The 27,453-nt window shown below is 39.5% G+C and overlaps 1 protein-coding gene across 1 annotated transcript; it reads right to left on the reverse strand.

Annotated features, from left to right (window-relative positions):
* Positions 1-47: 47 nt before the first annotated feature.
* TMEM128 (transmembrane protein 128) lies at positions 48-27,453 on the reverse strand. The gene is made up of 5 exons (XM_087724642.1): positions 27,346-27,453; positions 25,097-25,238; positions 15,706-15,867; positions 12,695-12,803; positions 48-7,020 (listed from the first exon to the last, which is right to left on the reverse strand). Exons 1-4 carry the CDS (start codon positions 27,434-27,436, stop codon positions 12,704-12,706), a joined length of 495 nt encoding a protein of 164 aa, XP_087580768.1. The 5' UTR covers positions 27,437-27,453; the 3' UTR covers positions 48-7,020; positions 12,695-12,703.

The following is a 27,453-nucleotide window of genomic DNA, read 5'->3' on the forward strand; positions in this document are numbered from 1 at the left end:
GCGTTCCAAATATCACCCAAAATTAAATCAGAGTCCAAGGCAAAGTATTCCTCAAAGTTCCAATTTATTAAGAGAGACATGTTGGCACATCTGTGGAAAACCCGAATCTGAAAGCTTCCCGGGTTTCTCACCCAGTTGAAAGTTCAATATCTTGCCCCCACACCCAAGTTTATCACATGGTCCAATCTTCCACTGCCACGCTGGCAGTTCCACCCATCCAGTTCCGGTCAGGCTCAGAGGTGTAGAGAACAAAAGATGACCTTGGTTTCTAGAAAGGAATTTTTTATTTTGACAACAACACATTCTACTCCTTACTATTCCCCCTCCCAATTCCCCACTAATGAAACAGTATAGTAAAATAAGTGAGAGTGTGGCAGGCCAAAGATCCTAAAAGGAACCGGCTGCAGCCCTGACAGGCAGCCTCTCCTCAGAAGAAAAACATTTCCTGAAAAGAGAATAACATAAGGGTTAACATAACAAAATTAACCACCTCTCCCCCCCACCCCCGGGACCCTTTGGCTTATTGGGAAACTTATCATGGAATTGTTTTACTAACTTCTCTACTTTTAGATTCCAGCTTTTCACCCAAGTACCTTCAGATAAAGGGTACCCTTTCCAATGAACGAAATATTGTAAGCGATCCCTATACAGCCTGGAGTCTACGCCTCATGCATGTGAACCTGCCAGCTGCTCTCTTCTGGGTTCCGGTGCTCCAGCACACGCTCCAGTTTCGGCACTCAGTGCCAAGAAGATTAACCATCACTGAATTAGAACATCCCTTGGTAACTTTCTTGTAGCAGCAAATCTGGAGTTCATTTTGTATAACTTACAAAATCAAATTCCATTTTGTTTTCCTCTTTATTAATTAACTCGGCCAAGGCCTTTACCATTCTTAATCTGATATCTTCACCTGGTTGTTCAGGTATTCCATGAAATCTTGAAATTCTTTAATCTGAGCTTCCAGAGTTGTTATCTCATCCAGTTCACATAAACATGTTTGTCTTCTCCAATCCGTGCTCCATACAATGTACATTGGCTTTCACCTGTTTCATGTCTTCTTTCAGACATTTGATTTCTTCCTGGAATTGCCTTGTGAGCGAATCAAACTTGGTTTCCAGCTTTAATCTGACATTTTGGATGTACTCTTGAATTTTTAACATGTACTCATCCATAAATGGCTTATAGTTCTATATCTCCTTAGTGTCATTCTAATTTTTCTGTCTTTTCTGTCTTCCTCTTTGTGGCCATACTTTAAGCCTTGAAATTAAAAAAACTCAAGATTTTAAAATTATAAGTTACAGAATTATAGACTTGAAACCTATATTTCACTGGGTTTAATAAGACTAAGAGTGTTAAAAAGAGTCAGCAATATTATAGTCTTTTGGCTCACTCTTGTGGTGAATCAGCACTATTATATGAAAAGACCTCAGGGATTCAGAGCTTTACAGCATATGAGCACAAATAACCAATCAAAAACTATTAAAAACAAAACTGTTCACATACCCCCCCCCCTCACAGCAGTTTCCGCATTTCATACAAAAAGTTCTGAATAGAGATATTAAACAAGGGGAAAAAATAAGGGGTATAAATATTAACAAAGAAGTTTATAAATTAAGGGCCTTTGCTGATGGTCTGGTTATATTTTTACAGGACCCAAAACATAATATAGAATATTTGATAAGGAAATTGAATGACTTTGGGGCTTTGGCAGGTTTCAAAATAAACCAACAGAAAACAACAATGCTGATCAAGAATCTCTGTAATGAAGATAAATATTTTACCAAAGATTTTTTTTTATTTCAGACGTTACCAATACTTACAACTGACAATTTATTTAAACAATGGCAGGACATTTCTAAGTTCATATGGCAAGGGAAAAACCCAATAATTAGATATAAGCTACTGCAAGATGCTAAGGAAAGAGGGGTTTTGGGTCTCCCAGATATTAAATTGTATTTTGATGGATGCTGTTTGACCTAGGCAAAAGAATTGGTGAGTCTCCAGAATAAGAGGTTACTTGAATTACAGGGCCATGAATTAAGGTTTGGATGGTACGGCTGTTTATGGTACGATAAAAGTAAAGTTAATGTTGATTTTAATAATCAATTTGTTAGACATGCCATACTAATAGTTTGGAATAAAACAAGGCTCTCTTTGAAGCTGCCCCTTTGGGTATCATCAGTGGTGGGATTTAAATTTTTACTACAGGTTCTGTGCGCGTGGCTTGGTGGGCATGGCTTGGTGGGCGTGGCAGGGGAAGGATACTGTAAAATCTCTACTCCCTCCTCACTCCAGGGGAAGGTTACTGCAAAATCCCCATTTCCTCCCAATCAGCTGGGACTCAGTAGGCAGAGGATAGATGAAGACGGGGCCAGTCAGAGGTGGCATTTACCAATTCTCCAACCCCTCAAAATTTCCACTACCGGTTCTCCAGAACTGGTCAGAAGCAGGGGTGGGTTCTGGCAGGCACTACTCCCAGTTTGTGTGTGAGCTCTGAGTGTGCAAGCACAGTGCAATTAAAATTGTTCTGTGCATGCATAAAACTGAAAAACAAGATGGTGGAGCCTGTGGCACCCCCCGAAGAACTGTTTCAGGGGCATGGCAGGCCTGTGACTCTGCTGGTTCCAGTGACCTAGGCTACCAAACCACTATCGGTTAGACAAACTGGTCCGAACTGGTAGGAACCCACTACTGGTCAGAACCTGCTAAATACCACCTCTGGGTGTCACCCCTGGAAGCTTTTTAAGAAAAGAAATGGTGGTGAAGCCAGACTGGTTGATGTATGGTAAAATTTTAACTTTCAACACTGGTGATCCAATACTAAAGCCAAGGGAAGAACTTGAACCAGAAGGTTATGTTTGCCATTAATTTATTTATCAACAACTGAAAGAAAGATTTAAACTGGAAAAAAAAGTGTTACGGATTTGACTGTTAAAAATGAATTGGAAATTTCATTATGTGGCAACAATGAACATATTATTGCTAAGATCTATAAAATATTATTGAAATTGAATTTGGAAAATAAACATGTAAAACATTGTATGATTCAGTGGCCAAGGAATTTTGGATATAATGTGATGCTTGAACAATAGCAAAATACGTAGACGAAGGGTTTTGTGAGAATCATGAAATATAGCCTATTGATTTATTAGATTCAATAAGTCCCATGGATGATAGCAGGCCAGAAGAAAGAGATATGAACCAAAGTTTTCAGCTAGGATGATTTCAAAATTTACCAGAAATATTTGTAATCCTGCTGAGCCGTTGCTAACTCTGAAATATGTTTTTTTTTTTTTTGCAAATTGAAACTGTTGGAAATGAGGAATTGAAAAGAAATGTACAAAGATGTTCATGGAAAGTGACAGTTAGTGAAGTTGTGAAGCATGTATGTGGTTAGAAGAACAGTACATAGGGTTCAAATCAGCTCGGGGCCCTTTGATTTATAGTCCTTGTAGGACTTGCTATTTCTCATTGGACCCATTGCAATGGCTTATTAATACAAGTGTATTACTGCTATTATATCTGTTATAACTATTCATTTCTAATGTTCCAAATTATTAGAAACAATAAACCTCTGATCTTAAAGTAAAAATTATTGCTTGTGTTGTTGCCTTTGTTTTCTATTGGAATTTTCCTATGGCAGTTTAAAATTTACATTAAATTATAATCTAAAAGAAAATTTCTGTAAGATAATGTACCATTGGTATTTAACACCAGATAAGTTATCTAAGATGTATAAAGGTATGTTAAATGAATGTTGGGAGTGGAAAAGTAAAGAAGCGACTTTTTATCATTATGATGGACATGCGATAAAGCAAAAAAAGTTTGGCATATGATTCATATTTTAATACAGAAAAAAAATGTAAATGGAGATAAAAATGAAACCAGAACTTTTCCTTTTGGGTCTAATGGAAAAAGTACTGGAGAAAAAAATTGGAATTTGTTGTTATATATACTGACAGCAGCACAAAAATGGAAGGACACTTTGACACTATGGATAAATGCTTGCAGAAGTTGATGGAGTTGGCTGAAATAGCAAAATTGACTACTTTGATTAAAGAAAAGAACATAAATACTTTTGTTTCCATTTGGAGACCGCTTCTGAACTTTGTGCTTGAACTGGAAAAGAATGAAACTTTGATTTTGGGTTTTAACAAGTAGATTGATAGATCTTTACAGAAATGGCTGGTTCATATTATTATGAAAAAGCAAAAAGACATTAATGCCTTATTTTATTGCAACAGAGAGAGTCAGAAGTAAATGTTTCCTTTTCTTCCCCTTTGTTTTTCTATTTAATTTTGTATTTTGTATTCTACAATATAAGTCAATAAAAATGTTAAAATAAAATGTTTACATTTTTGAAAAACTTTTAAATTTTTAAATTTATTTTTTTAAATTTATAATACTTTGAAATGATTTAGAAATTTAAATTTTAGATTTAATGTGCCAAATGAACTACTTGAAAGACAAGTTAAATATCTAGATGCAATTCTATCCACTGCAAGGCTCAAGCTACAAAACAAGAAACTCCAAAGGAAGACAACTGTATCAAAACTGAACACAACAAGGAACAAAAATTACTAGAAAAAATGAACCTGTATATGAACCTTTAGAGACAGACTGATGGAAACACATCATTCATAGAAGAAAACAATAACCAAGAGCATTTTCACCTAGTGAAGGAATAGAATAGAAATAGAATAGAATTCTATCCAGTGCAGCCCCGCTGGAGCTGAGCAATCAATTTCATATCCTCCCCCTGGAAGAAAGCATGCAGACCCCTGAAGAAGAGACATCATAAAGAGTTTCTGTAGCAGAAAGGAAAGTAGTCCAGACTTTTCCAAGAAAAAAAGGTGAGTGTTGGTGATAGGAGATTTGCTTGTGAAGGGAATAGATCAGCAGTCTGTAGACTCAATAATCTAGGAGCTTTGATGTCTTTCTGGAGCAAAAATCAAAGATGTGGCTGAACCTTACTAAAATAATCAAATCTAAATAGTACTGTCCCTTTCTTCTCATTCATCTGGGGACAAATGACATGACAATGAATCTGAAAACAATATTGAGAAATTAAGACCACCTAGGTCCATGATGGCGAATCTATGGCACACGTGCCGGAAGTGGTACAAAGAGCCATCTCTGCCTGTTGCTCTTCCGGGTTGCGGCGCGCACATGCACACTGGACAGCTGGCCTTTGTGCGTGCGGGAGCACCAGAGACCAGAAGAACAGCTCCCTGGCATGCAGTTCAGGGGAACTGATCTTCCGGTTTCCGGCACTCCTGCGCATGCATGCCACGCAGCTGCTTTTTTGGTTTCTGGCACTCCCATTTATGCGCACCAGGGAGCTGTTCTTTCGGTTTCCAGTGCTCCCTACGTGCATGCGCATGCTCCCGTTTCAGCACTTGGTGCTGAAAAGGTTCACCAACACTGACCTAAGCAAGAAGTTAAGGAGTTAGGAGCACAGGTGGTGTTTTTATCTCTACTTTCAACACAAAGTCAACATCCAACAAAGGATTGTATAAATAAATCACTGACTTAAGAGATGGTGCTGTCAAGAGAAATTTGGATTCCTAGATCACAAAAGATTATGACTGTTCTCAATTGTTGTTTCCACAAACATAAACATTTTTATAACTAAACTACTACAAGTGTTTTTACATTTCATCTTGACATCTCAAGATAATGCTACAGAAGACTTCAAATTGAAAATGTATTAGTAGAAACAATACTGAACTCAAGAGGACTTTCCTTGGAATAAGGGAAGTTTCTAAAGCTTGATCCTGAGTAGCCAGACTTTGTCTTCAAGGTGAAGCACAGAATAGGAGAGAGGTGGAATTTTAAGTACGCTAGATCCCAACAGCTAAAGGCATCATATACTAAATATCCCGTCAAAGGATTAAAATGATTTTGTTACACATACTCTCCCAGTTGGTTTGCTGTTTAATAAAAGAAACTATTTGTTGCCTTTCCATGAAATAAAGTACAATAAAGACACCTCATTAAATGAAGATTCCAAAGGCATGCAAATAATTTTACTTATAAATTGCTTTTCCTTTTCTTTATGGCAGTCCCTCAAATATTGCAACAGTTATCCTAGTCCTACTTTTCACTAAACTCGACAAACCCAATTTCTGCAACCGTTCTTCATATGTTTTAGCCTCCAGCCCCCTAATCATCTTTGCTGCTCTTTTCTGCACTCCTTCCAGAGCCTCTACATCTTTTTTTATAATATGGTGACCAAAACTGGATGCAGTATTCTAAGTCTGCTCTTACTAATGCCTTTTTAAAGAGGTACTAATATTATAGATAAAAAAATAGAAAATAAGGATCAGCATGATTTTTACGTGTGCACCTAATATAAGCCCTACCCGCAAAATAAGCCCTACTTAAGAATCTGGCATGCTGTGCGGCTCCCTGCCTTGCTATGAGCAAACAGAAGTGGGCCTCCTGTACATGGAGGGGGGGAATAAGACACCCCAAAAATAAGCCCTAGTGCTTATTTTGAGACCCCAAAGAAGCAGATATGTCAACAATCAATATGATATATTGTAAGTATTTTGAAACATTAAAAACAGTTCAGAGAATATGACATGATACTTAATTTCATAACCATATTTTAGTTCAACTGCTTTGCTCAGTGAAGGTGAGATTTTAGACTGTCCAAACTTTATTATCTGAAGGTTTGGTCTTCAAATTCTGCCAGCTGGCAGTTCAGCCTACAAACAAATAGCATTTTGTTTAAACACAGCTTTTGGTTATCTTTTTTAGAATGCAAATGGTTCAGTGTTGCTCAATAAGAAATGGTGAAGAACAGAATGAGGAACAAAAATGAAGTTTTCTCTATGTACTTCTAATTAAATCTTCCTTTCTACAGTACTGAAGAAATTTGATGACTGTCTTGCTGATCCTTTATGTATTCCATCTGAAGTTGAAATGGCAGAAAGCAGGTGTTGCCCCAAACTTCAAAATGGGGAGAATGATTAAATCCAGACAATTCACTCTTACATCAAGAGTAGAAAGAACCTAAAACAAAATATGAGGGATTTCAGGCAAGAGTTTATAAAAACAATGCAACAATGAAATCAGCATGAGTTAGCATATTAACAAAATAACCATCTCTCATTTATTCTCATGAGGTAATTCTTCCAGAGATTACTGCACAAATGGACCTTCCAAATCTTGAAATCATCATGAAATAGACAATCTGTAAGCAAAGAAATACTGTCTCGAGAATGTAACAATGAGAGAGAAAGTGATTTTCAAGTACTCAATCTTATTATATTATTTATATTTATATTTAGTTAATCTTTGGTGAGATTCACAGCCTTTGGGGTTGGTTGGTAGCTCAACAGCTTGAGTCCTAACCAATGACCTAGGAACTGTTAAGGTAACGTCGGAGGATATAAGCTGTTCAAGTAAGGTGATTTTTTATAAAATCAGAATGTTCAAGTCAGGTAAATTTAGAATTTCCAAATAATGAGGCAGCCCTATAGGTATTGCTCCAAAGGCTCCAATTACAATCAGGACAACAAACGATTTCTTTTTCCACAGTCGCTCAACTTCAATTTCCCGGTACTATGTAATTTTTTTCTTGCTACTTATCTTCAATTCACTCATCACCAGGTATTGCAATGTCAATGAACCAAACTTTTTTCTTTTCAACTATTGTTATATCAGGTGTGTTGTGAGCCAAGTGCCTGTCAGTCTGAATTCTGAAATCCCACAAGATCTTGACTTTTCCATTCTCTAGAACCTTCTCATCCTGATGTTCCAAGTGGTTTTTGCTGTACTCAAATCCAAACTTCTGGCAAAGTTTCCAGCGAATGATTTTAGCAATGTGGTCATGGCATTGTAGGTAGTCAGTTTGAAATTTTGCTGCACCCACTGATCAAGTGGTCGACTGTCTTGTCTTTCTCATTACAGAGGGAGACATCTGCTGTTGGTGGTAACATGTTGAATTTTTGCCTTCATGCAGTTTGTGGCTAAGGCTTGTTCTTGATCTGCCAAATTAAGCCTTCTGTTTCTTTTTTCAGTGCTCCTGATCTTCACCAGTTCCAAGTTAGCTTTTGGTCAGCTTTGTCTTCAATACCTTTCAAGTATTGGCTATGCATAGCTTTGCTTTTCCAATTTTCAGCTCGCTTCTCAATTACCTCTTTCTTATATTCTGCTTTTGGCTTAGTTGTCTTTAAAAGGCCTCCTTTATTTACTTCCTTAATCATTGGTTCTTCACTTTTCTGGATGTAATCATTCAAGCTGTGTTTTCCTTTTTCCACAGTCTGTTTTACTTGGAGTCCTAGGTCACTCTCTTCTCTTGGTAGATATAATCTGTCAACATCACTTTTAGGGTGCAAAGCATGATTCATTGTCATAAGCTTCCTTGTTTTTCTGTCCAAATTGTCCAACTCCATCTGGGTCCAGTCAATTATTCCTGCAGAGTATCGGATCACAGGTACAGTCCAGGTATTTATGGCTTTTATGATGTTTCCTCCACTCAATTTGAACTTTAATATCTTGCGAATTCATCGAATGTACTTGGCTGAAGTTAATTCCTTGACTTTATTATGCATTAAGTCAGAGGCCTCTAAAATCCCCAAGTACTTGTAGCCTCCTTCTGGTTTTAGTGCCTTTATCATTTCTTCATTCTCAAGTTCTATTCCATCATTTTCTATGATCTTGCCTGCTTTGGTTGCCATTGTTGCACATTTGTCAATTCCAAACTGCATACCAATGTCTTGGCTAAATTCTTTTGTGCTTTCAACTAATAAATTCAGTTCAGCTTTTGTTTTACCAAGCAGCTTCAAATCATCCATGTACACCAAGTGCGAAATTTTCAGTCCTTTCTTTGCAAGTTCGTATCCATAGTTCATCTTCTTCAAAATGATTGTCAGTGGTAACATTGAGAGTATAAAAAGTAGGGGTGAAAGGGAATCGCCTTGGAAAAGGCCTTGTTTAATTTCAACATCACCCAGTACTTCTTCATTAGCTATAAGCTTCGTTTTCCAGAGGTTCATTGAAGTTTCCATGAATTTTTGTATGTTGTTGCTGATGCCAAAGATTTTCAGGCATTTCTTGATCCAGCTATGGGGAACTGAATCAAATGCTTTCTTATAGTCTATCCAAGCCATGAACAGGTTGGTTCATCTTTTCTTTGAATTCTTTAGGATTAGTTTGTCAATCAGCAGTTGGTCCTTTGTTCCTCTTGAATTTTTGCAGCATCATTTCTGTTTTACAGGAAGCAAGTTATTTCTTTCCAAGTATCCATAAATTTGGTTTGCAATGATACCAGTAAGGAGCTTGTATGTTGTTGGTAAACAGGTGATTGGCCTATAGTTTCCAGGATCCTTTCCATTTTCTTTATCTTTTTGGATCAAAAATCTCCTTCCAGTTGTCATCCATTCATCATTTTCAGGTGTTTTTAAGATCTGGTTCATTTGGGCTGCCAATCTTTTGTGCACACTTGTAAGTGCCTTTAACCAGAAGCCATGTAACTCATCTGGTCCAGGTGCACTCCAGTTCTTCACTTTTCTTACTGTCTTTGCACCATTTCTTTTGTTATTTTCACATCTTCCATTTTATGCACTTTAATAGAATCCTCAATCTGTTTGATCCATTTTGCATTTCTGTTGTGATTCTTGTTATTTTCCCACAAATTCTTCCAGAATTTCAGAGCTTTCTCTTTATCAGGCTTTTCATTTGTTGTTACTCCATCTCTACTTTCTAAGCTCTTATAAAACTGGTGGTGATTTGCTCTGAACTGTGAGTTTTCCTTGAATTGAGTTATTTGGTTTTCATATCTTTTAATCTTTTCAGCAATGGCAACCTCCTCCTCCTCCTCCTCCTCCTCCTCCTCCTCCTCATTATTATTATTATTATTATTATTATTATTATTATTATTATTATTATTATTATTATTATTATTATTATGCTGCATGCATGTATATATGTTGCAGCATAACTCTGGAGCGCCTCAAGCAATTTCAACCAAACGTGGTACACAGATGACTTACCCTCTGTTAACAATACTGGGATGAGGAGGGGGAAGACACCCCTGGGATGTGTGCGTTTGTGTCTGTGTGTGTGTGTGTTCTAGCATAACTTTGGAACACCTGGCCCATTAAGGAGAGCGAGTGTGGTGTCCTAGAGCGGTAAGTGTTTGTGATGTCATGAGAAGATGAAAGGAGAGCCTGGGCCGTTAAAAGCAGAGTGAGTACGGCATTCTAGAGTGGCAATTCTTTGTAATGTTAGTTCCTTCGCAGCTTCCTCTGGAAAGCCAACCATGATGTTTGTTCTCCAGTGGACCAATGGGGAAGCGCCTGATGGATTTGGGGCAATGTGCCAGAATTGTAGACAGGGCGTGAAACAGGAGTGCATCGGAGGGGGAAGGGAGAGGGCAGGGAGGGATGGCCGAGGTGGGTTCCTACTGGTACGGTACGATTTGGTCAAACTCCGGCAGACACGTGATTGTACCGGTTCTATCAATGGCACCGTAGGCACCGCCATCTTGTTTTTTGCTTCTGCGCAGAAACATTTTTAGTACTGCATATGCGCCCTGGCCTGCCTAGCGCTGCACCCCTGATCTGTCTGCCAGGTAAGACTGCGAGTCGTGGCTTAGCTAGCTGCTCCTATCCCCTTCCCCACGGTCTGCAGCCCTGTCATGCTTCCCTGCCTTCCATGCGGCCTTCCCGGCATCCCCGTGGCCAGCTTGTGAAAGCAGGCAAGTGGAAGGCCATGTGGAAGGCAGGAAAGCATGGAGGCTGTTTGCTTCCTTCCCTACAGCCCTGCCATCCTTCCCTGCGGCTTTCCTGGTGGTCCCCCACACCCGCTTGCCTTCCGAGGTCAGCGTCAACAATGGCCCGGCAGCCCTTGGTAGAAACGCAGATACTGCGCTGGGGCTGAGAGAGGCGGTGGTGCTCTGGGAGGGCAAGCAGACATTATGGGGCTGCTGCACATGCGCCCACCCCATTCTGCAAAGGCAGAGTCCCCGCTTCAGGGCAATCCAAAGAGGGGAGGGGCATGCTGCAGAAAAGGCTGCCTTCCACCTGGGGCCACGTGTTTCTGGCAGCTCCAGATCTTGCAGCTTTTTCAGGGTTTTCTTAAAAAAAAAAAGCCTCTCCAGACAAGGTTGAAAACCTCTGAGGTTGCTTTGGGAGAGGGAAGATGGGCAGCATTCCCCCTCCTCTCCCCCAGGCACCTACAGCCTTGGAGCAGCTCTGGGCACTTGCACAGTAAAGAAAATCTTCTCATGAGGGCGAGTTGTTAATTGCCTTTACTGTGCAAGCACTGGGAGTTGCTGCAGGCTCCAAGGTTGCAGGCACCTGGGTAGGGGTGGTGGAAATGCTGCCCATCGGCCTACCCCCTCCAGGAGCAACCTTGAAAGTTTTCAAGCTCATCTGAAGAGGCATTTCTTTTAAAGAAAACCCCTGTCCCCTGGGTGGGGACAGGGCGGCAGGCGTTGTGTGCGAGGGCCCCATGGCAGGCCTGATCCCAAGCAGTCGGGCGCTGCTGCTGCTGCATTGCCCTATTGGGTTCAGGGGCTTCTGCCCCTTGTGCCATGCTTTGCAGCCGGCACAGCCCCACGTGGACCTCTTCGGGTTGCTGGCCTTCTTGGAGCAGCACGCTGTCCTGATCAACCTGGCTTATGGCACCCTCTACAGCCTGCTCTGCATGGAGTCGAGTTGCCAGCGGAGTCGAGTTGCCAGCAGAGACTGAGGGGCCAGGTAGCAACCTTGTTCTCTGCTTATGGGCCAGAAAGAGAAGCTGCCTGTGAGGGAGCCCCATGGAACAAAATAAAGGTGCTCTGGGGATTCCACCCCCACCACAAAAAAGACAGTGAAGTGCCCGGGCCTGGCATGCCCCCCCCCCAAAAAAAACTTTTCACCATCACTTCAGTGGGCATGGGTTGGTGGGGTGGGTTATCATGTGACTGAGTGTGCGTGAGTGATGTCAGGTTGGCCATGCCCACTCAGTCACATACCCCCCTCTAGCCACACCCACTGAACAGGTAGTAAAAAATTTTGAAACCCACCCCTGAATGATGCGCATGGGTGTAGAGGGAAGAATGGCCCCTCTCAATAACTCCCTGTCAGACAAATGCTTCAGGGCAAAGTGCCAGGATTGTAGACAGGGCGGGAAAGAGGAGCATGAGAGGCAGAAGGGAGAGGGCAAGGATAATGGGCATGGGAGGAGGAAGGGAGAGGGCAGGGAAGATGGGCATGAGAGCAGGGAACGAAAGCCCCCTCTCAATGGCTCCCTGTCTTACAAATGCTTCAGGGCAAAGTGCCAGGATCGTAGACAGGGTGGAAAAGAGGAGCGCATGGGAGGGGGAAGGGAGAGGGCAGAGATGATGGGCATGGGAGAAGGGGGGAGAAAGGCCTTCTCAATGGCTCCCTGTCAGACAAAAACACTTTGATGTCTATAAACACCTGGGCAATGCTGGGTCATCAGCTAGTATTAAATGAAACGGTAGGAATGACAATTACATTGGCAGATGATATAAAACAATATGTATGGAAAAGATGAATAGAAGATAGGAAAAGGAAGTCTGTTGCTCAGAAAACACCTTCCAAACCACAGAAAGTAATAGTTACATTTAATTTTCTGTGATCAGCCTTAGAACATGTCCCAAGTCTATAACTGTATGACAATTAAGAGATTTGGTCATTCAGAAAAACAGAGTTAAGCACCCAGACAGTCTTACCTGAAAGGTTTAGCCCAAAAGGGACACAAGCATGACTATACCCATAAACTGGATGAAGAGCACCGGAGGTGTCAGAAATGACCACACAGGCCATAAGGAAATGTTAAAACTGGGAATGAAAAAAAGGATCAATTTTAGTGTAATATTAGCAATTTTACATGAAGTTTATCATTCTTATATTTAATCTATTACTTTTAAAGTCTCTCATTCATCTTGAAACATCTTTCTTTATTCATAAATAAATATATGTTCACACACAGAAACACAAGTATCTTTGTTTTTATTCTCGCTAAGTCTCTTACTTTTTTCTCTTGATAGTATTTTAAATTTAAATAAATTCATAGTTATAAAAAGAACCATGATAAATACAGGTTGTCCTCACTGACCGTAATAGGGACTACTAACTTCAGTTGCATCAAATACATCACATGACTTACATCATCGTCAGGATAATTAAATGAATTGTCATGGTTAGGTAAACACATCACATGACTATAATTCATACTGCTGGCTTCCCCATTGATTTTGCTTGTGGAAGCATCTCTGAAACTCGCAAATTGTGATCACGTGATCCTGCAACTGTCATAGTGCAATATGGTTGCCAAGTGGCCAAATTGAGATTACATGTCTGACCAAAGGGATGCTACAATGGCTACAGCTATGAAGACCCATTGTAGCTACGAATAGTCACTGAATGAACAGTTGGTAAGCAAGGACTATCTGTAATAGATATATGTGTGCGTGCATTCTGGAAGTAGCTAGCAATTCATAAACTTTGTTCTTGAGATAATATAAATGTGTAGATTAAAATATTACTTCATAAAATACATCAAGGAATTAAGGCTAAATTAGAATTCTCTGTCACTGCATGTCAGGAATGTATGCATTTGTCATTTGGGTATGATTGGGTAGGTGTGCAATCTATTTCTGCATATAGTAACATTCTGGATGATCAAACAGTAAGGCACAGAACAGGAAGTAGGATCAACCAATCAGCATGCAAGGACATGCACTTCCATAGAATGCGCAACAAGGATTTTGGAAGTGTGTGTATCGGCCCTTCTGCAGCTATCTGCAACCTACGCTTACCCATCAACCCCTTTGCAGTGTAGGTATGTGGTGATGCCTACAAACAGTTGCAGACAACTTAAATCAAGCGTTAGGCCAGAGGTGTCAAACTCGCGGCCCATGGGCCAATGCGTCATGTGCTAGCCCACCCACCCCTGGTTTAAGGGGGGAAAGTCACGATATGTTACATGACGACGACGTGACGATGCCAGTTTCACATCCCTGCTTTAGGTTATGCTGGTATTTAGGAAATATATGTAATATAAATTAGCATCTAATTTAAACCAATGATTTAAAACTAGCTCTTTTTCCTAAGTTATTTATAATCAATCTAGTTGAGAGGCAGTTTGATCTAGGAATTAAGGCCCCAGGCTAGAAACCAGACGATCGTCAATTCTGTTTGCAAGTCTGAGGCATGAAAGCAAAGCTTTGAGCCAGTCCTTCCCTCTTAGCCCATGATGTCAGGCTTGGCCAATTCCTATCACAATCAATGGAGCAACAATCAGTTGATCTGAAAAAAGTGGACCCTGCATTTGCCAGAAAATGCTAGGAAGAAAAAAAAATATAGCCAGTCTAGTCTATTTCACAGCAACACTATTATGAAACAAGGTCAAATGCAGTTTAGTTACACCTTTTACCCAGGGTGAATCCTGTTACAATATAAAATGAATCACTTTCAAAACAGTGAACAGATCTGTATTCTTCCTTCACCTGTCTATTTCATGTACAATGAACCAATGCAATGTAATTGCAATTGGACAATGCAAAGTCACTTTTTATTTTTAATAAAAAGAGTGAATCAAGTATCCCTTTAATTAAATTAAACACTTTAAAAGCAATGCCAATCCAGCAATATGGCATACATTAAAATATAACAAAAAAAAACGCTATATGGAATACGGACTCTCATGAATATCGATGGATGCCTCATGGACTTGTATGGCTTCCAGAGGGCTCCTGGGAAATGCCCCAGGTGAGTCAGGTGTGGAACAAGACTGCTTCTGAACAGCCTCATTCTGCTGACTGAACGTGGGAGCTTCTGAGGAGCCATGAGAAGTGAAGCAACAGAATCACCTAGAATAGCAGTGGACAAAGAAAAAATATTCTATGTTCAACCCACTGGAATTAGCTTAAAGGTGCAACTTAAAATGCTGGCTTTAGCTCAAAGACCATTATGGCTTGCTACTTAGGTTACCTCTAGGGCCAAAGAGCTGGCCAACCTATTGAGCCATCTAGAGAGAAACTGTTCCTAGTGCCACACTGTAGGGAGGTTTGGTCAGGAGGGGTAGATTCTTGGTAGCAGCAATGGTTCTGTGGAATAGCTTCCATGTGGAAATCAGTATGATCCCTTCGTAACTGCATTCAAAAAGTTGCTGAAAACTAAGTTCTGGAGGGTGATGATATTAGATCCATCTCTGGTGCTTTGAGTTATTTTATTCTTAAGTTACATTGTTATATTATATTTATTATATTATATTATGTTGTTATAATTATATTATATTGTTTTGATTTTATGCTATTAGGGATTTTTAACTTTTTTTTTCTATTTTGTGTTAACCATTGAGAGTGGTTTGATTGCAGTGAGATATAAATGTAATAATAAAATAAATTACTTTGCTGGAAACATATTTTTCTTTATACCAATTTATCTAAGTTACTCACTTAGAAGACCCCAGTTCATTCTTTAACAAATCTGGAGCTTCATCAGGACCAAAAGTCCCAACAACACATGGTGAAGCTAAATAAATGGTTCTGAAACATGCTGAACTAAATTAAACATGTTAAATTTTACACAAGCTTTAAAAATTGCTTCAAGAGAGCTAAAGCTAACATGATAGAACAGCATTACAAAAAATGATCTTATAGTCTCCTCTCACAAATGTTTTACTCTTAAGTCAGGTGTCTCCGTTAATATCAGTTTATTCTATGAATGGTCAACTTACCAAACTGCTGCAGCAATAAAGCTAGCAGTTGTGATGGGAACGAGTGTGGGATAGCTAGTTTCATAGTCAGCAATTCCATGATACCATTCGAGGTATATGATGCAGTAAAATGCCACTGACAGACTGACTGCTAATAAACAACTGCCAAGGACAAACCATCCACTGCAAAACAGAGAAAAGGAGAGCTGAGTTAAGTGCCACAATAAGCTAGCTGATCTTGTATTAAGTATACATCAATGTTATGAACATTGGCTCAATTAGGAGGCTAATCCAGATCAGGACTGTTCTTACATTGGCTGAGAAAGATGCAAGTGTGGTGCTTCAGGTTTCAACTAGTTAAGAGGTCCTCATCAGGTATGGAACTTTTGAGCAAGAAAATGTCTTGCTGAGAAACTAAGATTGGAAACCACAGGAGAGGGAGAGAAGAGGGCTTGAGTTTAAGTAGAACATTTGGACAACCTTGTCTGAGCTCAGAAGCTAAACATGATTAAGTCTGGTTGATGTTTAGATGATTTCTAGGGACTCTGATTCATGAGATTAAATTTAAAAACAAATTAGGCTAGAAAATCACAATTAAAAATCATCCTGTAAGAAGGCAATGGGAAATCATCCAATATCAAGAAAATAGCATGGATGTGTTCACTGATTTATTTATGCAAAATAGAGCAATGTAAAGTTTAATTTATAAATTAAAAGATGCTGAAATTCTAACTATAATTCAATTATTTAACAATGAAGGGAAAAAAAATCTCAAACCCCAATTTTTACCTGAAATTTTGAAATGATTCAAACTTGCACAAGCTTATTAAAAGGAACTGATTTACATAGCAATATGTACATACTATACACCCAGGAATCATTATGTTCAGAACATTTTATTGAGAAGTTATTCAGAAATCTCTAATGGGGAACCCGAAAGGTGCTTTTTTTCAAGAGACAAGTGGGCTTTCTGTTTTTTCTTAAAAGATGTTTTGCTTCTCATCCAAGAAACTTCTTCAGCACTGCCTGGATGGTGGAGAATGGAAGGATTGATACTCCTTGCAGACAGCTGGTCATTTGCATTCTTTTAGAGTCGTTGAGGCCACCTGGAGGTTTATGTGTGTCATCAGGGTCACCTGTAGTACAAATGGGTGTGGGGCTTTCTTGGAACTCTTGAAAGGACTGTGTTGTAGACTGGAGATAGATGATGTTGTATCCCTTCCCCTCTGCTGAGATAGGGCTGTTCAATTTTGACATAGATGGCCTCTTTGACTCATCTTTCAAACCAGTGATCCTCTCTGTCCAAAATGTGGACTTTGCTATCTTCAAAAGAGTGGCCTTTGTCTTTTAAATGCAGATGGACAAATATAAAGTTGCCTCTTGAAAAAAGTTCCTTTGGGACCACCATGACCTGGATGTCTGAGAATCTCCACAGATACTCTAATGGAGAAGTTTAATTAGTTCAACGATATGCAGATACAAACCAACCCAAAACAATAAGACTAGTGCTTACTATCCAAAATAGTGTGGTTGAGCTTGAGTACACATTTGCCTTGTAGAAACTAGGATGGAACTAAATGTCTCCTTATAGTGCTGGGAATTGGGGCAAAACAAATCAGGTTACAAAACTCCAGGAGAAATCAAGTAGGAAAGGAGAGAAAAAAAGTTTGCAGCTGTTTGTTTTAGCTGTTTTAGACACTTTTTTCTGTAAAAGTTTCAGTAATTATGCAGAATATTAGTACAGGTACTCCTCAACGTACAACAGTTTGTTTATTGACCATCTGAATTAAAATGGTGCTGAACAAAGTGATTTTTTTAAATTAATTTTTTAAAATTTTTTAATTTAAAACAAGTACAACATCTTTCTTTACATGCTATAGAAAGTGTATCAATTGGTTACAAATAAACTTTTGTGCATCTCTTCCACAGTCAACAAACATAATTCATGTTAACTCGAGCATTTTAACTCAAATATTCATACATATCACCATCATAATATACCCATTTTCATTTGACTATAATTATTATTAAATAATAATAATAATAATAATCTTAAACAATACATGCCCACACCAGTGGGAAAAGAAAAAAATCAAAAAAAGGAAAAAAAACCAAAAAAGACAAAAAGAACAAAAGACAAGGCAGGGAAGAAAAAAAAAAGAACACAGGTATATATTATAAAAAAAGTATATCAGCTGGTTACAATATGTTTTGGTGCATCTCTTCCATTAATTCATATTAATTCAAATATCTTAACTCAAATGTTTACCATATTGACATCATTATACCTGAACAAAGTGATTTTTGACTGTTTTTAACACGGCCATTGCAGCATTCCCATCGTCACATGATCAAAATTCAAATGCTTGGTATATTCATACTCGTATTTATGATGGTTGCAGCATCCTGGGATCATGTGATCACATTTTGCAACCTTCTGACAAGCAAACTCATTAAAGAAGTCAGATTCATTTAATAATAATGTTACTAACTTAACAGCTACAGTAATTCACTTAACAACTGTGGCAAGAAAGGTTGTAAAATGGGGCAAAATTCACTTAACAAATGTCTTACTGAACAACATAAATTTTGGGCTCAATTATTGTCGTAAGTTGAGGACTTCCGTACCTGCTCCAATGTTAACTTTGTTTCTTGTTTTTTTTTAAACAGGGAGAGAGAAATTGGAGGGGATTGAGGTGGGGAAATAATTCTCTATGGAAGTAATTGGGTTGTTTTTTCTTGTAATTGGTTTAATGGCGGGGGGATACATTCTGTATTTTTTGTGTCCAATTACGACCTCTTTAAATTATTAATATCTTGATTTTCTATATTAATATATTATCTGCACTGTATATTTGCTAACATCAATATTCTCTATGCCAGGAGTGAGCAATTAATTTTCCCAAGGGGCCATATGAAAAACTGGGACTATTGTACAGGGCCATTGGCCCTTCCCATGCCAAAGGCCAGGCAATATCAAAGGGCCAATTCTGGCTGTCCTTTTTGCAACTGTTAAGCAACCACATGGGTCATTAAACAGAGCACAGGCTGTCTCAATGGGGGAGGGGAGGCCTGGGAGGATTGCACTACAGCACCTGCACTGGTCCTCCCCTAGCTCAAGGTACCCCTTGCATAGCTTGCTGCCCTGCTGGGTCCCATACTCTTAGACTTTCTCTGCCGCTATCATGCCTGCTCCACTCAACTCTTCCAAAAACCACCTTTCCAAGAGTGCCCTGATAATGTGACATGTGGCCTTTCTACAAAGGGTACCTTGTGCCATTCTGGAGTGGGTGCCATTTGCATGATCTCTCAGAAGAGAATGATTTTCCAATCCAATCTCTCAGTTTTTCTTTCTGAGAGATCGCGAGAATGGTAGTTGTGTCCAGAATGGTGCAAGACAGCCTCCACAAAATCCTGTGCAGTGTATTAACTGCTTCTCTTTCTAAAAGGTGGTCTTCAGAAATTGCATTTTGGAAAAGGAGGTAATCAATGCGCCATGTGGCCTTCCTTCACAGAAACTACTTCAAGCTGTCCTGGAGCAGGTGCCATTTTAGGAACATCTCAGAGAATATCTAAAAGAAGTTTGGTTCACATTATTTTGTCACTGGATATAAGAAGAACTTTGGAAACATTTTTTGGGAAAGTGGCCAGAAAGCATACTCATGGAAAAGAACAAATATATAGTTATATTTCTATTTAATACGTAGTATTAAAGTTTTTGGAAACACATTTTAATTATAAAGGTTTTTAAGTTTTAATAAATTTTAAAAAGAAATAACTGTATATGAATTTAATACCAAATGCTCTTGACAATATATATTTTTAAAAGGCATTTCCTTCACTTTTTCATCAAAATGATAAATAAAATCATTGAAGAATAAGGAGCCAAGACTGAATCTTGTGGCAACCCATTCAGTCTTTCCTTTATTTTTATTTGGGACTATTGATGAGTATCACTTTCTAACCACTAAATTGTTATACCATTCAGCCTGTATTTAGCTAGCTTAGGCGTTGAAATGTTATGGGTGTTTAGCCAAATCATTTGGCTAAAGGATTTAAATAAGGTTGAGTGTTTCCATGATCAATTAAGAAAACTCACAGTTAACTCACAGTTGCCAAGAGTTTTGAAAAATCTCTGCAATTTCTCATGCTACATTTAAGGTTGCCTTAGTAGACCAACTATTGGCTTCAAGGAACCTAGCCTTTGGAACCTAAGTCATCATAGACATAAGATAGAAATATAATAATAAAGTTGACCAATCTGGCAGAAAAAAAACAATTGAATTATTACTGAAAGATGAATTAAGAATGCCTTGACACAGGTTACATTTTTCTAGACAAAACAATTAAACATTTTCTAAACAGAAAATTAAAAAGGTGAAATAAAAATGTGATGATGATCCTGATAAAATAAGGACAAAGGACATCCTCTTATTAAATATTTAAAATATGAATCTCTTATAGGATCCAAACATCTCCTTAACCAACTATTAGGCATTAAATAAGAGAGTAGATAAATATATTTTTAAAAATGGCTTTCATTTTAAATTGGATTTTAAGATTTTTCTTTTAAAGATTTGTAAAAATGGAGATAGCTTAAGATAATTGTAACTTCAAATTAAATTTTGCTATACTTTTTAAATAGTAAAACTGAAAAACAGTGTTTCTGTGAAAATGTTAACTTGGATTTCTCCCATTACATGCTGGATGGCTTTTGTTTCTCCCACTGATTAACAGATGATTTCACTGCTAAAGGTAGTTATTGGCAATTTTACCATGTTTTTTGAAGGGAGAATAAGAAGGACCCAAGACAGCCTTTGGATAATTGTGCATCTATGGAGAAGAGGGGATCTTGTAGAAGATAATTCTGCAAATCTCAGTAAGGCGTGATCAGGTCAGGTCTGTTACCATCTTTTCTCTTTAGCTGTTTCTTTTTCCTAAGCATGACTGTGTTTTAATTGCACTTTTTAAAGTTTTATTATCTTTTGATTTGCAACTAATTGCTTACCTATTTTATAACCCCTTGCTGGACTTTTATAGTCCCCCCCCCCCCGTTTTCTCTGTTAACTATTGAATTCATTTTCACTATAAGGAAATCTGTGGTGAAAATACACTGTCAGTGAAAGTCATCCAATTGGACTAACATGTATACAGGATTATATTATAAATGTTATTTCTAGCTCTTTAAAAAAAATAAAGATTTGTCTGTTTCTCTTGTCCTTGGAAAGAACAGTGTTTTTCCCCCAAAATGTTTCTAGAAAAAGATTTTTCTGAGAAGCATTTCAAAAAAGAATGTTCTCCAACTTACAGGTTTTATTTGAAAATATAAATAAAAAATTTATGGGTCAACAACAGTTTTGAAATCCAGGATGCTATTCAAAAGCAGGAAATAATAAATTGACTTTATTTTCAATTTCATGAATTGGAACCTGATCTGTTGCTGCCAGATATGAAGTACTTGGTTGGAAAATCAGAAATCTGCCAGACAACATTGAAATGAATATGAACCCAAGAAATTCTGAGATAATGGAATCAATGAAGGATAAGCTTGACTTTCTTGGCAAGATGAATGATGTGTTTTTAAGAATTTTTCAATAGATGCTGCAGAGATATTTACAATAGAGACTTATAAATTTCAGAAATGAGATATAATTGTTTGCAAAGTTCCCTATTGAAAACCTAAGGAAAGATTTTATTATTAAGAGCTAAATAAGGATATTTGATCCTGGATAGTCCAGAGATAATGACTGGCGATTTGTGGTAGATAAGAAACTGTTGTAGACTTTCTACAAGTAAATTACAATAACATATTCTTAACAGAGGACCTTGAACTTTAACTTTGCTGTAGTTTTAACTTATGAACTTTTTTTCTTCATATATACAATGTATGACAGGTCAAACTGGGTTCCAAATAGATATAATAGTTTATAAATTTTGGATCTGTTTTGCAAGTGGAGGGGTTATTATTGCTGCGATATATTTGTCAATATTCAACTAGAAGGCATGTGTTTCTGGTTTTTGTCCTTTTAATTCACATTATTTTTCTTTTTAATGTTCTTGTCTAGTTTTGCTTTATCTTTTGGATTTTTATCTTTTGATTAAAATAAAAATTAAAGAATCCAAAGAAGGTTGATTGAGAGTCTGAGATGATATAGCACAGGGGTTGGCAAACTTAAACACTCAAAGAGCCATTTGGACCCGTTTCCCACAGAAAAAAACAAAACAAAACACCGGGAGCCACAAAACCCTTCCCATGCCTGACTATTTCCTGAGCGGCCACAAAATTGGTATATGTATTTGAATTAAACATTCTGTATTCTTCTGAAACTTTTCTTTTCTTGGATTTAACCATGGTTGGCCTACCAGGGGGTTGAAAAGCTCAAGAAATCATGTTCTAGCAGGTGTCGCACATTGGTGGGTGTAACACATATTTTGAGCAACAGGGAGCTGCAGCAGAGGGATACAAGAGCCACATGCGGCTCCAGAGCCGCAGATTGCTGACCCCCTAATATAGCAGATCTGTGCACTGAGGAGTATAACTATAAATGTAAAGGAGAATGTGAACCCGAATTGAGCAAAACATACTGCTTAAGTCCTGAGCATCTGAGGAAAAGGTTTTGGTTCACAAGTATACCTTCTGCTGACTAAATCCTACTCAAGATATTACTATTATCTCTATTATGATTGGGTCCCACTGACATTTCTGATAACTTCACTAGTGTCTACCATGTTTCCTCAAAAATAAGACAGGGTCTTATTTTCTTTTGACCCCCAAAATAAGGTCTTGGCCTTATTTTCGGGGAGGTCTTATTATTTTTCAGGTGCAAGAGGCAGTAAGTCTACTGGCCTTACCCTCTCTGTCCCACCACCTGCTTGCCTGCAGCCGCAATTACCCAACTTCTCTGTGCGCCCTGGCCTTCGCCTGCCCTGCTTTCTGGTCTTGCTGCTGGCTGGCCGCCGAACAGCTGACTGTGTTGCTCTGGCCTTGGGGGCTCTTCGCTCTCCTAACAGCACTGCTTCTCTTCAAGGCCTCTCAGGAAAACACAGCATGCAAAAAAAACAAAGCGCTGCGAGTCCGGGTGTCCTTTTCGTTTGTTCCCCATTCCTCTCTCGCCCCTTCTCCCTCCCTGGGAATTGTGGGGGGGGGGAGGGAAAGGACATCTGTGGAAAGAATGAAGCAGCCTCGCTGCCAGAGCCCAGAATTTTATGGCAGAAAAGAGAGGAAGGGGGGAAATTTCAAAGACCCTGGAGAAAAAGAGCCAAGTTCTTCTGTTTGCCGTCCAAAGTGGGTGTCAAGGGCAACCCTGCAGGAAGCGATCTGCTCCTCCATGCAGAACCTCACAGTGGAAGGAAGGAAGGGAGTGAAAGATCAAACTTCTCTGTGTGTGAGAGAGACAGAGAGGGCACACAGTTGTCAGCCCTGATATATGGTAATTCTCTGAGGTTGGATTGGATCTCTCTCTCTCTCTCTCTCTCTTACACACACACACACACTCCAAGGCAGCCACCTTCCCTTCACTAACTTGCTTTCCAGTTCCGTTCTCCCCTGCATGTGCAAGACAAGAAAAGTAGTCTGTGCAACTATGGTTAAAAAAAAACAAAACAGAAATTACCTTCCAACTTCTCACACACACAAAAAAAATCTCGCGAAGTTGGAAGTAGTCCCGCAAACTACTTTTCTTGCCCTGCACATGGCAATGGAGAGTGGAGCAGCAAAGCAGGTTAGTGGAGGGATATGGCTGCCTTGGGAGGGGTGGGGGGGATTAGGGATCTCTCTTTCTCTCACACACACACCATCCTTTCCTTGGGAGTTCTGCACAGACACACGGATTGCAAAGCTGAAGGCTTCGGATAGAGCATTTGGGGGATATGCATCTGCACTGCGATCCCAAGTAAAGAACTATCGCCAGGAAAAGGGGGGAGGATTTTGCCTTTTATCCTGCTCTGAGTCTGTGCTGAGCTTCAGAACAGGGTGAGAGGAAAGAAACCTCCCCTCTCCATTTTCAAGCTGTTTGCATAAATACCCTATTCCGAGCCTTCAATGTTACACTCTGCAATATGCTAAAGGCTCGGAATGGAGTGTTTTTGCAAACGGCTTGAAAATGGGGAGGGGGGATCTTCCTGCCTCTCACCTGTTCTGAAGCTCAGCACAGACTGAGAACAGGTTAAGAGACAAAATCCCTCTCCCCATTTTCAAGCGGTTTGCAAAAACACACAATTCTGAGCCTTCAATGTTGCAATCCTGGAATATGCTGAAGGCTCTGAATGGGGCGTTTTTGCAAACCACTTGAAAATGGGGAGCGGGAGGGGAGACAAAATCCCCCTCCCCATTTTCAAGCGGTTTGCAAAAACACCCCATTCCGAGCCTTCAATGTTGCAATCCTGGAATACGCTGTGTTTTGCCTCATTTTACCACCTTTCCTGCCACTTGCCAAAGGCAAGTTGTTAAATTACAACATGGTTGTTAAGAATCTGGATTTCCCCCTTGAATTTGCCTGTAAGGAAGTTGCAAAAGGGGAAGATATGGCCCCAGGTTATAACCATAATATATGAGTCAGTTGCCAAGCTACTGAATGTTGACAATGTCACACCCTGGCAATGTTGCCATGAGCATTTGGGTGAAAAATGGGCATAGGTCACTTTTGTTTCAGTGGGATATTTGGAAAGAAGAGATTGCAAATATCCCAGCTAAGAGCACCAAATCCAAAACCTCCTGCAATGAGAGACTTTTTTTGCAAGAAAAAGGCAGCTCTTCTTTGCTGTGCTGGGCCATGTAGGTCAGGACAAAATAAACCAGGAAAAAAAATTGTGGATGGCTGGTGCAAACGTTAGGTAAGCTGGCGCGAGGCACATAGGGCACATCACTCGGCATCCCAGTTTTTTTGTGGCCGCAATTACACAGCAGAAACGGTAGTCAGGGTTGTTGGAGAGGTTGTCAAGAGGCTGTTTCATGTGGATGGCTGGTGTGAACATTAAGTAAGACGGCAAAAGGCACGTGGGGAAGCTCGCTCCCCCCACCTCATATCGGTACATGGGGGGGGGGGGAATGAAGACACCCCTCAAAAGTAGCCCTAGCCATTTTTTCGCGGGTCAAAAGAAAATAGGTCCAGGACTTATTTTCAGGGAAACACAGTATATAATAAAATCATTTAAATGAGTCTTCTTGGCTAGTTTCCCACCCCAACTACTTCAGTTACTATCCTCTATGAAAACTTTGCAATCTAGGTATAGATAGGAATGCTGACTTAGCATTCAAATAATTTTAAAATAAGAAATTTATTTTCTCAAATGGTAACATGTGTAATGTACTGACAGGTGGCAGGATCTACAAATAATTTTATTAAGTATTTTCCAAACTAAAATCTAAGTTGAACATGTTTTTCAAATAAATTAACAACTTTTATTTCTTTACCTTTCTTTTTGAATAATTTCCTTAACATTTTTAAAAAATTCAACATAATATGTAATAGCTATCGATGACAATATCCAAAATGCAGAATGAATGTTAAGCCTAGGGAGAGGCTTATCCTTTTTCTCCACGCTTGTACCTGGAACTGTAAAAATAAAACCACTGTTATTCTGTAAAATGTAGTAGCTGGTCTAATGTTAATAAATAAAACAAAACACTATCATTTCATTCTTAGTTACAATTTACTAAACCTCAACACATTCAACTTTCTTGTATGTCTGTTAGAAAGCATATCCTGTGAGCACACAGCAGGATTCCAGAAGATGAAGCATGATTGTACCAGGAAGCAGTAGAATCTTGTCTGAAGAAAAAGGATAAAACTTCAAAAAGAAACCACTTCCAAAGCTCATCCAACATTCTAACCAACTAATCTGTCAAAATAAAATGGCAAACAATGCCAGTAAACTATTTTCAATTTATAGTTCCATTCCTCCAGTTAGTTTCTGTGATACAATGCAGTGTTAAAGAAATCCTACTCTATCCTCTTAGACCTCACTATATCTGTCTGCATAAAAGCTGAGAGCCAATTCAAGCCATCAGAACAGCTATCTTACATTTAATCGACATTCAAGCAGTAGATATAAAATTACATATACTGGTGGTAAAATTCCTGAGATATTTTATCTCAATAATAGAATAATAGGAAGGGACCTTGGAGGTCTTCTAATCTAACCCCCTCCTCAACAAGACACAATATACCATTTCAGACAAATGGATGTTCAATCTCAAAAATCTCCAGGGAAAGCACACCCACAACATCTAAAGGTAAGTTGTTCCACTAATCAACTGTTCTGTCAGGAAATTTCTCCTTATTTCTATAGGTTGGTTCTCTCCTTGATTAGTTTTCATTGACTGCTTCTTTTCTTATCTTCAAATGCTTTGGAAATTAGGCTGATCCTCTCCATATATTTTAGCCTCCAATTCCCTAATCATCTTTGTTGCTTGTATCTGCACTCTTTCTAGATATATCTTTTTCATATTTTGTTGACCAAACCTGGATGCAATATTCCAAGTTTGATCTTAACAAGGCAATGAATCTTATAAAGCGATATTAACACTTCTTATGGTTCTGATGCTATTCCTCTGTTAATGCAGCCTAGGACTGCATAGGCCTTTTTAGTGGCTGCAGCACACTGCTGGCTCATACTTAAGTGATTGTCCACCAGGACTCCTAGACCTGTCTAGCAATTATTGCTATTGAGCCAGGTGCCACCTATTTTATACTTGTGCATTTGGTTTTTTTTGCCTAAGGAGAACAGAAATAATTTACCTGAATTCAACCTAATGTGTTGTTCAGCATAATGAAACCAAACCAATACTGTACTGCACTGTTTGTTAATATATATTATCTGGCCCAGGTGATCAATCTGGCTGGGTTGGCATGTTTTGGGTTTCTTCACTCAGGCTGTTAGTGTGTGTTATCAATCCCCCATTTTTTCCTTGTTTCTATCTGAATTATCTTTGCCATCTCCACTCCATTTCATTAGTTGCTGCTCTTTCATTTTTTTCACATTTGTAAACTGCAGTTACTGGGAAATGGGCAGTCTATACGTTGAATAAATAAACGCAATTGTTACTTTGATATCAAATTCAGCTAAAAGGAGTTAGTGAAGTACAGAAAGATATCGGGAGCCTGCCCTTTCTTGGGGACCTTCAGACAGTCACTCCTGCCAGTCACCTCACGATTGGATTAGCAACGCACTTCGCGGCTTGACTACCGCAAACTGCTCTACCGCGGCCCAGAGGCCTGAAGGGGTGAGAGGTTGGAGTCCGCTGCCTCTCGAGTTGCCAGGGGTCTCCTACCTTCGCTTCCAAGGGCTTGTCGTCGGCTGGAAAGCCTTCCGAGACATAGGGCCCGGTTCCCCAAGGAAGCTGCTATGTCCAGCCGTCTACCCTGCCTGACTCGGTCGACCACGATGGGGAGGGGATGCCCGGCCTATGGCCGAACACGCCTGGAAGCCGCCTGCTATGACCCCCCTCCCCAGAAATATTTGTCAGCGCCCCGAATGGGAAGTGCTGCTGCCGCCTCCCGTGCAAGCAGACGCACCCAACATGAGGCACTCCGAAAGCCTCCCTACCCCCAAGTCAGAGTAGAGCAGGATAAACATCGAGCGGACGCTGCCCTTTGCAGGAGACGGCGAAGCCCCTCGGTTCGTGTACCAGCCCGCTTCCTCGAGTCAGCAAACACTTACCCGCTGTCCTGCTGTCCTGTTCCGGTCCACGGCTGCTCCCTAGCCCCCGCCGCCGGCGGACCAACAGCTCTACTTCGCTGTCATCCGCCATCTTGGAGCCGACGAAAG

Source organism: Thamnophis sirtalis, unplaced genomic scaffold (genome assembly GCF_051295495.1).
Source record: "Thamnophis sirtalis isolate CommonGarterSnake01/CBP01778 unplaced genomic scaffold, rThaSir2_p1.2 scaffold_10, whole genome shotgun sequence".
Classification (NCBI taxonomy): Eukaryota; Metazoa; Chordata; class Lepidosauria; order Squamata; family Natricidae; genus Thamnophis; species Thamnophis sirtalis.